Genomic DNA, 12364 nt, shown 5'->3' with positions numbered 1-12364 from the left:
TAGAATGCTAGAAAGCTTTATTATCAAGGCCGCATTGTGTTAAACAACTGCACGAGAAAAGCTAACAAACTGAAATTTGCATACGCGCGTACGTGCTAAACAGCACGTGCTAGGTAACACGATACGTCAACAATGAAATTCGAATCTCGTTTCTGAGAAACAAGAAGTGTACTCGTCTCGCTCGCTTGTTGAAAAGATACTGCTCAGAATAAACAGTGTTTTAGCTTACCTTCTTCGTCCATCCAGCCCTTCTTGTGAACGGAGACCTGCATCCTTGGTGGCACGTTGATTTTCAGCTGTCGAACTCCTTTGAATATGACCTTCGGGGGAAGTTTCTCGCCGTTCGCTTTCACCGTTAGTGCAACTGTGAAACTCTGCTTGTCGGCACCGCATGACAACACTGGAACTGTTCTATTCCCGGTGAACTCCAAGGTTCTGGATCTCTGGTTCTCGGATCGTTGAATATTTATTAGAATCTTTATAAAAAACGAAATATGTCTCCTGAGCAGGAAAGCTGAAATTAACGTGTATGCGTTGTTTGTTTACACGCAAGTTTATCATTAGAGGTGCGAACTTTTAGCTTTTGTTTTCGTGTATATCATTAAATGTGTGACTTTTTCACTTTTGTTGAAATTTGTTCACGTTTACAGAGAGTTCGCGTGCTAATTGTGCCAAGAGAATAAAATTTTATCTTTATGAACTCTTCATTTCTTGGTGCGTCTTATAACCGAGTATTTTCACATAATTTTCAGTTTGGGAACTTTGCATGATTAAGTTGCCAAGTTTGGGGTGCGTCTTATAGCCGAGTGCGCCTTATAACCGAGAAACTACGGTAAATATCTCTAAAATGAAAGATGATATTTCAAAAAGGAAAACGTCATTCTCACAGTTTATTTTGAAAAGTCTTTCAAATTAGCAGCAATTATTTCTTTTTTTTTACTTCATAGTCACTTACATGTAATAATTATTATTTTGCAATCATATATTCTAGCATTTTAGTTTTATTAAAAGAATAATAACAGAATTAGAAAGAAGGACCTGATTAAATAATTTTTAATTTATCTCCAACATTGTAAACAACTATTATGAGAATATCCCACTCGTCTCAAAACCAAAATCAAAGAAATTCTTTTACTCATCCCCCCCCCTCCAAAAAATACTGAAATTAGCCAAATACCCATTTAATTTGCTAACTTAAAAAAAAAACCCTCATCACTTTTCTTTGAGTAACGTGCCTGTGACAATAACACTGACAACAATGTAGCCAACCCAATTTAGCTAAAAAAGTTTTACGCAAATCTTTATGGTAATTTTGGCACAACTGACATGACTGAGTGGTCCTATCATGAACCTGGGCATCCTCTGATTTAATATAGCGTAAATTATGGCAGCCGAATGTGCAGGTGAGGGCCTCCCAGGGGTTTTTAGGAAACAATAACATCATTCATTTCAGGGTAATAAGGGCTACTTTTGAGATTTATTTGAGGGAATAAGGGATGTTATCTTTACTGTTAAAGGGAACTTTGACAAAAAAAAAATGTTAGGGAACAACAGAATTTAATAATAGGAAAGAAGAGAGAAAATATGAAATTTTCAATAGATCAAGCAAACATTAATTCCACCCCCTGAGAGTCCCTCCCCCCCCATATATTTTGCTCCTCATTCAATTTTGCACCCATTATCAGGCTGTTTGAAAGGTGTTTTTTTTTTTTACAGCTAAATATGGATTCAAGCTAACAGGTTAACCAGAAACACAGTGTAGCTGTGATTGTTAAGCAGCACAACATAATAGGAAGTTTGTTCTCCTCCTTTCCCATGACCACAAATGATAAAGTATTAAATTCAAAGCACTTAAGGGAATGTTCAAACAGTCAAGATCTAAACTAGAAGGGTATCCACTGCATATCAAATTCAGAATGCTTGTAGCCTTTTTCTGTTGTTTTTTTTTTAAGCATTTTTCTGTTTGAACTCCGTTGTAGCTATATATGAAGTAAGCCACTACACAAGAAAATTAACAGAAACTGTATTTCACAAATATCACCAAAAAACATATGTACCCCAAATGTCATGTAAATCGTTTTAAAGAAAGGGATCACAAAATTAAAATACCAGAGTATTTTTTTGATTAAAAAAATAAGGATTGTAAATAAAACTTTCTCTAGGGGTTATAAGTTTTTATAATTTTAAGTACATGAAGTAAGCGACTACACAACAAAATCAATTCAGTATTGTACTGCCACAGAAATTCTTAGTATTCACTAAATAATCATTACGAATTAAGACCAAAAGAGTAAAATACCAATATTCATTAATTTTAAAAAAGATAAGAACTGTAAAACCTTATCTCTAAGTGTTATTAAGTGTTAGAATTTTTAACCTTCTTGCAATTAATTAAACGTCTAATTCTCTACCTTGCTCAGTAAGATATATAATTATTATTAGTTTGGATAATCGTATTTACTCCCCTGCACAATTCTGGGCAGTCTTTTGTAAGTAGCAGGTCACGAATGAAAATTATAATAATTTCATAATTATTGTTATGTCCAGGATTACTCCCTAAATAGACTGTTTTCGATATATTAAATTTCAGCTTGGTAGTGAGGCTTAGAGGACACCAACAAAGGAAATTGAATGACCATGTTTATTCATTTCTTTTGTTTGTGTCCTCTAGGCCTCACTATCAAGCTGAATTTTAATCTAACGAAAGTAGCCTATTGTATGAGACCTCCAATTACCAATTGAAGGCTTTTGCGCAAAAAGGGCGTATATCACTTCTTGGGCCAATTTTCATTTTTTCAGGATTGAGCTAATTCTTGGCAGACTGACTTGTTTTGACTTGAAAAGCATTGTTGTGTAATTGTTTTTGTTGATTTGCGCTTCGTTTTGGACTGAAATAACGTATGCAAAAAAAGTCAGTTTTCCAAGGGTATCTTTTGGAGATCTTTTGTTAAACGAAAAAAAAGAGAAACCTTTTGTTTTGCAAAACAAAGTCACTGAAGTGTGGCATTTGCCGCTAGTTGTTCAAACCGATACAAGTTTTGTTATTCATATAATTACGCCAATCTCTTACTGTTGCTTTGTTAGAGCAAGCAAATAAGGCGCTGAATGGGCCGGATTTGAGTTTGTTTTGTTGTAACACCGGTTTGATACGAGGTTGGTCAATTTTTTTTTCTGCTCTATTTCTCTACTTCTTTCAAAAATAAAAACATCTATTTAAAAAAAACCGTGCTGTTGAAGCTGCTAAAAGTAACCGTTTAAGTTCCATCACGTTGAAATCTACCTTCGAAGGATTCGCTCCAAAAGATACCGCTTGGAAAAGTGAGTTTTTTTGCATACGTTATTTCTTGAAAACGAAGTGCAAATCAACAAACAATTATGCAATGATGCTTTTCTTGTCAAAACAAGTCAGTCTGCCAAAAATTAGCTCTATCCTGCAAAAAATAAAAATTGGCCCAAAAAGCGATGTACACCCTTTTTGCATGAAAACCTTCAATATTAATAATCAATAGAATGCTAGCAGTCCCCTTCTGGATGGTACTTGCCTCTTTTTTGCTGCTTTGCTGACTAAAGATGGACATGCCCCAGTCTACATAATTTTGTACAAAAACTGAATTTTTTAAGAATGTCTGCAAGAACATTTTCCTAGTAAAAAACCAGAAAGACCAATTATTATTATATATTAGACTTGCTTGGATTTGTTTTACTGTTAGTAATTTTATTCCTGACATCTTTGAACTTTTGATTTCTCTAACCGATTTGCAATTCTCTTGGGGTTCAAGAGAAGCTTAATAGAATATGCAAGTGAAAATAATAATCCACATCAATAAACCAAACCAGAATTAATCCATGCTACATAATACACACCAACATGTCTTAATTCAGAAGAAAAATAAACTGTCCCTCTCTAAGGCTAGGAGCCATCAATATAAGTTTTATAATTCTTGCATAATTCTTGCATTTTGAATAGCTCTTACATATGATTTGATAGAGGACAGATGCATACATGCATAGATGACGTCAAGTAGATTCCAGGTTGCCATGCATCTGTACTGTAATAAATCACGGGAGATGTCAACATCTGCCCCCCAAAAGGCAGATACGGTTTGGACCAGGAAGAGTACAATCTTTGTTGGTTAGGATAAAACCTTGGAAGCTGCGAGAATAGGATGAATGCTTCTTGATCCTTAAATCACTTTTATGACTTCAGCTATGGTACTCCCTCACTGGAGACTTATTGAGGCTACTTACTAACAGCAATGCACTAGTTATGTTTAGAAATCTATGCTATCTGATTTGCATGCTAGTGTCATAATCCTGCCTTAAAAGTTAATTTTTATAATATAATATAACTTTGGAATGGTTTATAAATCTGTCAACATGGGCAGCCATTGTTTGAGGTTGATGTCTTGCTGTCATCCGCATAGACTGAAAAGGCACTTTTATCCCGTATTACAGTGGACTCCTTATTGGATATCAACATCTTTACAACGTCATCAAACATCTCTTTGACTCCAGCACCAGTCTTGGCCGAAACTCTATACAATTTTTGTATTCCATTGTTCTTGCAAAATGACTCTGCTAGTTGATCATCGACTTGTGATACTTCATCTGCAAGATCTATTTTATTGCCAACAAGAAATTTCAAGGCGTCTTGGGCATCCTTTGTTATGTCAACTATCCAGTTGCGTAACACAGTCAGAGAGTACATGTCATCAATAGCATACACAAGGATAACAGCTTGAGAACCACGGTAGTAGTTTGATGTTAGGGACCTTGTTCGTTCCATTCCTGCTGTATCCCACACATTAACCTTGTAAAGATTCAAAATAACAATAATTAGTCAATTACATGTACTTAAGGTCACTGAGTTCATCTCATAGTCAGCTTACAGTACAGGTTTTGCATACAACTTGAAAGTGCTTGAATTTGAAAATCAAAATTCAAGGCCTTGAAGGAGCAATGTCACAATATTTCATGTCATTTTTCTTATTACTTTTTGAAGGTCACTTCAATAGTTTTCTATGGAATAGAAAATGAAAATAAACAAGAATGGCTTAAACTGACTAAGACTTAGGAGGATTATAAAATGGTGAAATGATAAACTTGAAAAAATTGGCCATGTTTGTCACGGGAATAGAAAAGAGAATGGAACATGGAAACTTCTGACCACCCCTCTATCTTCCCTACAGTCTATGGAAATTTTCACAGTTATAGAATTGCCATACAAAAACATTTATACACTGCAACATGAATTTAGGGCAATTGAGGCTGAATTACTGGTAATTCATCTTATTTCTCAGCCAGTGAAACATCCACTAACAGACTTCCCTTTAATGGTTACCTATATTCACGTCCTACAATGCGAGACAGAGATTCCCTTCTCAAGCTCCTTCCTTTCTGGAGGATCTTTTTCATCATATTTGCAAAGTTTTTTAACAACAGCCTGCAAATTGTGCCCCAGGTCACAAAGTGTTGAAGCTCAACTTTAGCTTTTTAAGAAACTATGACAACACAGTACATTAAACACACCTGAGAACATAAGCCATTAAGCCAATTGGCTCATTCCATTACATGCAAACTATCTCACTTTTCAACATGCCGCAGGAATAAAATGTGATTGGTTGGTCCATTTATATATAAACACACATTAATTGCTCAAGTTTAAATTCCTAATTGCACATGTTCTTTCCAGGTGCAGTAATACGTGGAAACAAGGAAATGATTTTTTTCCTTTAAATTATGTTTTCTTTTCTTTTTTTTAAAACAAAATCTTGTTCACAATGGCACATGCAGTGTTTTCCAGAAGTATTCTACTCCGTGTGCTTTTAAACAATCACAGTTAACTCAGTATTTTTTTAAAATACTTCTTTAAGTCCTATGCAGTTTAAGTTATGTAGCTATTGAAAAACATCTGCATGAAACTAAATACTGAAAGCCAAATAGGTTTGAAAAAATGTGCATAACTTCTGAGTGAATAGCTTGCATCAAAATTTGAGGCACTTTCCTTAGGTTGTACCGTGGTCATGATGTTTTAGTATGGCAAATATCCAATGCATATTCTTAACAAAACGTGAGGTATTCATATCATAATCCCTTGATCTGTTAATGTTGCGATTCTACATCAGATAAATTCGAATAGCTTCGATCCAACTAACCTTGCATCGCTTTCCGTCCACTTTAACATCTTTGGTCAACTTGTCCAGGCCAAACGTCGATTCCTTGTTCTCAAAAAACTTGTTGATGTCGTACCTTTGAAATATGGAGGTCTTGCCTACACCGAGATCACCAGCCAGCACGATTTTGTACAGCCGAATACTCTCCTCTTCGGCCATGATATTTGCTGTCGACGTTGACGTGGTTCTACTTTTTCGCAGAAATCACCAACCTGGTTCCCAGGGTTCTCTCTCAGGGTAGAGAGAGGACCCTGGGGATGAGGTTGAGAAAATTGCACACAACACAGTCTTACACAGTGGGGTGGCACAGGGAGGATATTATTATTATTATTATTATTATTATTATTATTGTTATTATTATTATTATTATTATTGTTATTATTATTATTATTATTATTATTATTATTATTATTATTATTATTATTATTATTATTATTATCGTCCTCACGTAATGTTTGCTTAGAGTCCTTAGGGCCGAGACTAAACGATGGTCCTGGGGCACTAGGGGATAGCCAGTTTTTAGCTTGATAGCACCCTCCTCAAAATGTGTGCTGTACCTAGCAAGGTTATCTTTTGTAGTATCTGGTATTGTTAGGTCTAGTTCTTGTTTGAATTGTTCTGCTTGCCTTTGTATAGAGTTTATTATTATTATTATTATTATTATTATTATTATTATTATTATTATTATTATTATTATTATTATTATTATTATTATTATTATAACAACAACTAGTACTAGTGCGACTACCCGATGGGGCTTGCATGCAAGTCGCAGGGAAAAGTAAATTTCCTCTTTCACATAATTATTTTTTTTCCCATTTCTTCACTACGAGCACTTTAGAGAAACTGGTGACATTCAGCTTGATCTATAGCTATGCAACAGTTACCCGTCTCCCTCCCCTGTTGAAAACACTTTTTGTCCGTGTCCAGTCGGGTAGGGACAAGAGGAGAGCAATATGGCGGGTCTAAATGTCGAAAAGGGTCCTCTTTTCAAAGTGATCTTGTTGGGGGAAGCAGGGGTTGGAAAGACAGCAATTTTTCATCGCGCAAAGGAAAACTCATTCAGCGACGGTAGGAAAAGTACAGTGGGAATTGATAGCTTCTCTTTGTACGTTAAGGTTGGCGACCAACAAGTGACGGTAAGTGAATTTGAAAGCCGTCGTTTTAATATTGAGCTTATATTTTTAGCTGTAAATACAGAATACTAGCTACTTGGCAGAATAGAAAGGATATACGTTACTTAAACTCTTTCATGTATATTCTACATGCTATCTTTTCCAGTTTGTTGGATCAGCAATTGTGGGACAATTTCTTTTCACGTTCTCTTTCTCTGCTTGCTGAAAAGTGTCAACTAGCTTACATAATATGTACGCTTACTTTTTTGTGACTGTCAGCTGATCACCGGAAGCCTTAACTAAGCTGAAATCCAAACATAAGCTCATCGTAAGGTCTTAATTAAGCCGGCTTATTATTAGTTATAACTTAATTTCGATATGATAATTTTAAAATATCTCCTCTATATATTTACCACCTTTTTGAGGAAAAAATAACTAAGAGGTACCAAAAACCCTTTTTTAACTCCTAAAAGTTATGAAGAGCACACCCATCCATTTTATATGGGAGTCCCCCCCCCCCCCCCCCCCTTAGCCTGAGCAGGCCCACATCCATCAACATACTTTCAACTGCTATTTCCTGCCCCCTCTTTGGTTTGAAATTTCACCAGAAATATACTGGAACATTGTTAAAACATCAGTAATACGCACACTCAACTCTTTCCTGCTGACTCCAGATGTGGACGACTTATTTTTTATTGCCAGAACCTTTGGTAAATTACTGACTCCATGGAGATCTAATTGCTCCTCATCAAAAATAATAGATTGACAGTTTGCTCACCTTTCCCGCTTTTTGACCAATGGTATTTCACTTCACTTAGGCGTAGCAGAAATGAAAAATTACACAGATCAAGGCAGGCTCACTTTCTTGGCACCTCTTCACCAGACTCCTTCCTGCCGGATTGCTTGTTCTTTGCTGCCCATGTGCGTGTCTCAAAAGTGAGCCTGCTTGCAGGCTACCGCCCCTGGGATCTTACCTCATACCCCCAGCAGCAGCCGAGGTTCTTTGGTTTGAAACGACCACCCTTCTGTACTTGAAATTTGAGTGAGGGATTCATTACTTATTTCACTGACCTTATGTAGGGAGGGTATGGATGTTTCCTGAAACTGCGCAGTTATAGCAAAAAAGGCTCAATTTTTTTATATCAACCTGCAAGTGTCCATCTTAGTACCTCGTATACAGTTGGTTTGTCCTACTTGTACACCGAATGCTACATAGCTAACAGTGCAGCGTAGCGTTTGGTGTAGGAGGGTGCCATTTTAGGGGCCTATCATTTTATAAGCAAGTGTCAACCAGCCAGAGAGGCGAGGGGGGCAGGGGGTGGAGGGGGGGAAAGGGGGTCAGTGGGATACCACTATGCCTGATTTTTGTTTCTTAAGATATACCTAACATAATATCTTATACAGTTAATTCATGTCTACATGCATATACTGAATACTTAAAATTCAGGAAAAACTAGATACCCAAATTGTGACAACAAAAAAATACCATATACCTGAATTAAGATTGATCCAGATACCATACATGCATACCCAATGGCCTGAAGAGCAGAAAAGTGCAATATTTTTGGCAGGTGTAAGTTAATAATTATCTCCTGGCACCTAACTCTAGTCTCTGTAGTATGAAGTAAGGCTAGGAATGTTGGTAGATCACTAGATGGTGTTTAAATATCACTGACAGAAGTCATCCTTTCCTATTACCGTACTCCTTTTTAAGAATTTAAAGAAGCAGTCTGAGAGTAAAGTGCTTTCTCTAAGAACACAAAAGAATGACCTTGGCTTGTAAAAAAAAACTCTGCTACAATCATGTATATTTGTGCTTAATGGCATTATATATCTCAATGATGAAATTGAGAGAATACATGTAGTCTCCAAATACCTCAGGGGATGAAATGACGTTATCCTTGAATAACAGAAAATTAGTTTTTATAGTTTGATCATCTGGGTTAGGGTACTTAATGAGGTCAGGTTGTCGAGATGTTAGTCACCAACAAAAGTTCTTTTCAGAACTACCCTCACGCAGATGATCACACTATACCAACTACTGATACTCCTGGGTTCAAGCCAATTACTATGAACACAAAACAGAAATGTATCACAAAAGGTGATATTCTTCTGACACAAAATTAATAACCATACTGTATACATCAACAGTGTTATTTCTCCTAATAACTGAATGTGCTGCTATGAGAAAAACTTGACAAGCTATATCTTGAGAATACTCAAAGCACATAACTGGATAGTGACAACGCTTAGAGCACTCTTCTTTTATTCTTACCTTCTCTCAAAAGCCAACATTGCTGATAAAGTTGTTCTGATCAGAGTATCTTTTTGTTATACAGCTTGGTGTCTGGGACACTGCAGGAGTGGAAAGATTCCGCACAATTACAAATAACTACTATCGTGGATCTCATGCAGCAATTTTTGTTTATAGTGTCGATGAGCCTTCGTCCATGCACTATTTAGGTCACTGGATTCGGGATCTAGAAGAACATGCTCCAGACGCATTGAAAATACTCGTCGGCAACAAAAAGGACTTAGAATGTCAGATATCCACTGAAACCACTGAGTTATTTAACAATGCAAATGAATGCTGCCTTAGTGTCCGTACATCAGCAAAGACAGGGGAAGGTGTTCAAGATACTTTTAAAAGCATTGCAGAGATGTTGGTCGAGAAAGTGAATCAAGAACAGTCATCGACATCTCAGACTGTGGAGCTAGAAAATCCACAGCCAATGGTTAGGCATTGGAAAAGTGGTTGCTGTTCTTAACGCAATATGTAATACTTTATCTTTTATATTTGCTGAGTGCGCAGGTCAAAATGTAATATCTGATTTCTTCTCACATCTCATCTTAGTTAATAATGTGTACAGTCACGTACACCATTGTGGATGGCAAAATGTTCTAAACATTTGCAGATGATAAAAGCTACTGTACACTTACAGATAAACTGCACTCAAAAATCAAAAATAGAAAATATAATAGAAATCAAATTTTGGAGAAAGTATTTTCAGGTTTCAGAGTTAAGCATGAAAAGAGAAAAATTATAGTAAAAGAATGTGGTCTCTTAATATATAACCACAAACAGAGTCATTGAATCACAAGAATATGTTTTTTTTTTGTATTCAATTGTGGCATGTAATTCTCAACAAAATGCAATTTATAGAAATTTAAGAATTTGTTTCTAGATGCTCTTGCAGATAAGCTGCATCATTATTTGGGGCAATAGCTTTTCTTTTCGTGGGGCAGGAGTGATGAGGTACTGCCTATCTTCATGGTTATGCTTAAATGTTACAGTAAATTTTCAAACAAACATTGATAGGAATGTATGGATATGAATAAGAAAATAAGAAGTATATTTTGAGTTTAACGAATATTTTATATAGAGTCATATAACTTCAGATAGAAACATTCATAGTTAAAATATGCGAGTATGCAGTTCGCTATTAAATGAGACATTTTAATTAATCAGCATAATGTCCTTTTCCCTGCAAGGGAAATAGGGCCTTAATTTTCATTAAAATGTACATACTATTAAGGGAAAACAAAAGAACATTTGAATGTAATGTAACGTAAATGGCTAAGTCTGCATACAAGCCAAGTGGCCCATAAGGTTGGAGCTGAAACATAGCATAAAGTGACTAGGAACATTTCTATCCCCCCCCCCCCCCCACCCTCCTGGATAGCTGGCACCCACTTATACACCTGGGTGAAGAGAGGCTCTGTGAGAGTGAAGTGTTTTCCCAAGAACACAATGCAGTGTTCCCTTCCCGGCAAGAGCTCAAACCGAGACCTTTTGTTCTGGAGTCGAGTGCACTGACCATGAGGCCACCGCACCTCACACTGTAATGTACATATTTATGTATTATTAATTCGTACTGGTTTCAACAACCAATAGAGGTAATTGTGGATTTGGGGTCGACGTTTAGTGGGCTTGCAACTCCATCTCCAGTTGTCTCATTTTTGAACACTATGAAAAGCTGGGTCGGATCTAGGGGGAAGGGGTAATAAATTTAAAAAAATGGTACAATATATCAAGCTGACTTGGCCTCAGGACGTTGGAAATCGCATTTCTGAGGACCTCAGTTTTAGAAGTTTTCCGTGGACGGATGCCCCCGGAACCCCCTACAGGGGACAGTCTTTCAGGGTCCGTATCTCAAACCCCCTTCTCTAAAATTCTGTATCCGCCCCGATGAATTCAGATTAAAAGGAAGAGGTGGTGGTGATTGGACACATCAACAGAATGACTCTGAACACCATCCCCAGGGCTACGATGAGATGAGCTCCTGCAGGGACGAGGAAATGAGATTGGTCCAAAGAGACATGGAGAAGCTCAGTGAAACAAGAAAAGACACACCAGGCTTGGTGCATTTGGAGCCAGAGTCAAAGGTGGTTATCTGGCAGACAGCATTGACATTCCTTTGTGACAGCGTTCATCCGTGCTACGTAGGACAAAGAGGATTAAGCCTAAGGACGAAATAATAACCTAAACTCCTCCTGGTTTCAGTTACAAAGAGCCCACCTATAGATCATCTATAGCCCTACAGCCTATAGATGGAGACGTTTGGGGGAGTGGTGCAAGAAATCACGACTTCCCCTGCCCACCAACCTAGGCTATACGCTATGATTTTTGTTAATTTTGTGTCAAAATTAATGAACTGAAGTTGTCTAAAAAGAAAGAAAAGGATGGAACAAAGAATACAAATACTGGAAAAAGACCGAAGACTAAGCAGAAATTTAAGAAGTAAGAATACGAAACCAGAAGACAGAGGCACTGGCGCAGTACAATCAAAGTAGCAAGAGTGAACCAAAGCTGTATGACAGCTCCATCAAGCTCTCATCGCGCTTCTAGCCTGGATGAAAGGACTAGTCAGAACAAGCCTGTTAAAGGCCATACAAGGAGGCCCAACTGAAGCGATGGCGAGGGAGCTGGTGCTTTAAAGGGCGAGGGCCTAAATATATCTCCCTCTTATGACCCACGTGACCTCCCTATGGGCACAGATCTTGAGATAAATGCCGCGGGAATCACCGGCGAGGAAGTGGAAGAAGACAGAAGAGGCGTGAACAAGGCCACTGAAC

General features: G+C 37.2%; 2 protein-coding genes across 2 annotated transcripts; one reads left to right on the top strand and one right to left on the bottom strand.

Annotated features, from left to right (window-relative positions):
- Positions 1–839: 839 nt before the first annotated feature.
- On the bottom strand, positions 840–6444 carry LOC145466770 (uncharacterized). Its single transcript, XM_081450483.1, has 2 exons — positions 6156–6444; positions 840–4810 (listed from the first exon to the last, which is right to left on the bottom strand). Exons 1-2 carry the CDS (start codon positions 6330–6332, stop codon positions 4373–4375), a joined length of 615 nt encoding a protein of 204 aa, XP_081306609.1. The 5' UTR covers positions 6333–6444; the 3' UTR covers positions 840–4372.
- Positions 6445–6524: 80 nt separating this feature from the next.
- Positions 6525–10753, top strand: LOC145466771 (uncharacterized). The gene is made up of 2 exons (XM_081450484.1): positions 6525–7312; positions 9628–10753. The coding sequence occupies exons 1-2, from the start codon at positions 7130–7132 to the stop codon at positions 10054–10056; spliced, it is 612 nt and encodes a 203-aa protein (XP_081306610.1). The 5' UTR covers positions 6525–7129; the 3' UTR covers positions 10057–10753.
- Positions 10754–12364: the final 1611 nt, after the last annotated feature.

This window comes from Orbicella franksi, chromosome 13 (assembly GCF_964199315.1).
Source record: "Orbicella franksi chromosome 13, jaOrbFran1.1, whole genome shotgun sequence".
Taxonomy (NCBI): Eukaryota; Metazoa; Cnidaria; class Anthozoa; order Scleractinia; family Merulinidae; genus Orbicella; species Orbicella franksi.
Note: the sequence above shows the minus strand (reverse complement) of the source record. Positions and strands in the feature narration are given on the sequence as shown.

Coding starts and splice junctions, on each gene's coding strand:
- LOC145466771 (XM_081450484.1), top strand. CDS start 7,130: ATGGCGGGTCTAAATGTCGAAAAGGGTCCTCTTTTCAAAGTGATCTTG. Junction 7,313..9,627: donor TTGGCGACCAACAAGTGACG/GTAAGTGAATTT, acceptor TTTGTTATACAG/CTTGGTGTCTGGGACACTGC.
- LOC145466770 (XM_081450483.1), bottom strand. CDS start 6,332: ATGGCCGAAGAGGAGAGTATTCGGCTGTACAAAATCGTGCTGGCTGGT. Junction 4,811..6,155: donor TGGACGGAAAGCGATGCAAG/GTTAGTTGGATC, acceptor AATCTTTACAAG/GTTAATGTGTGGGATACAGC.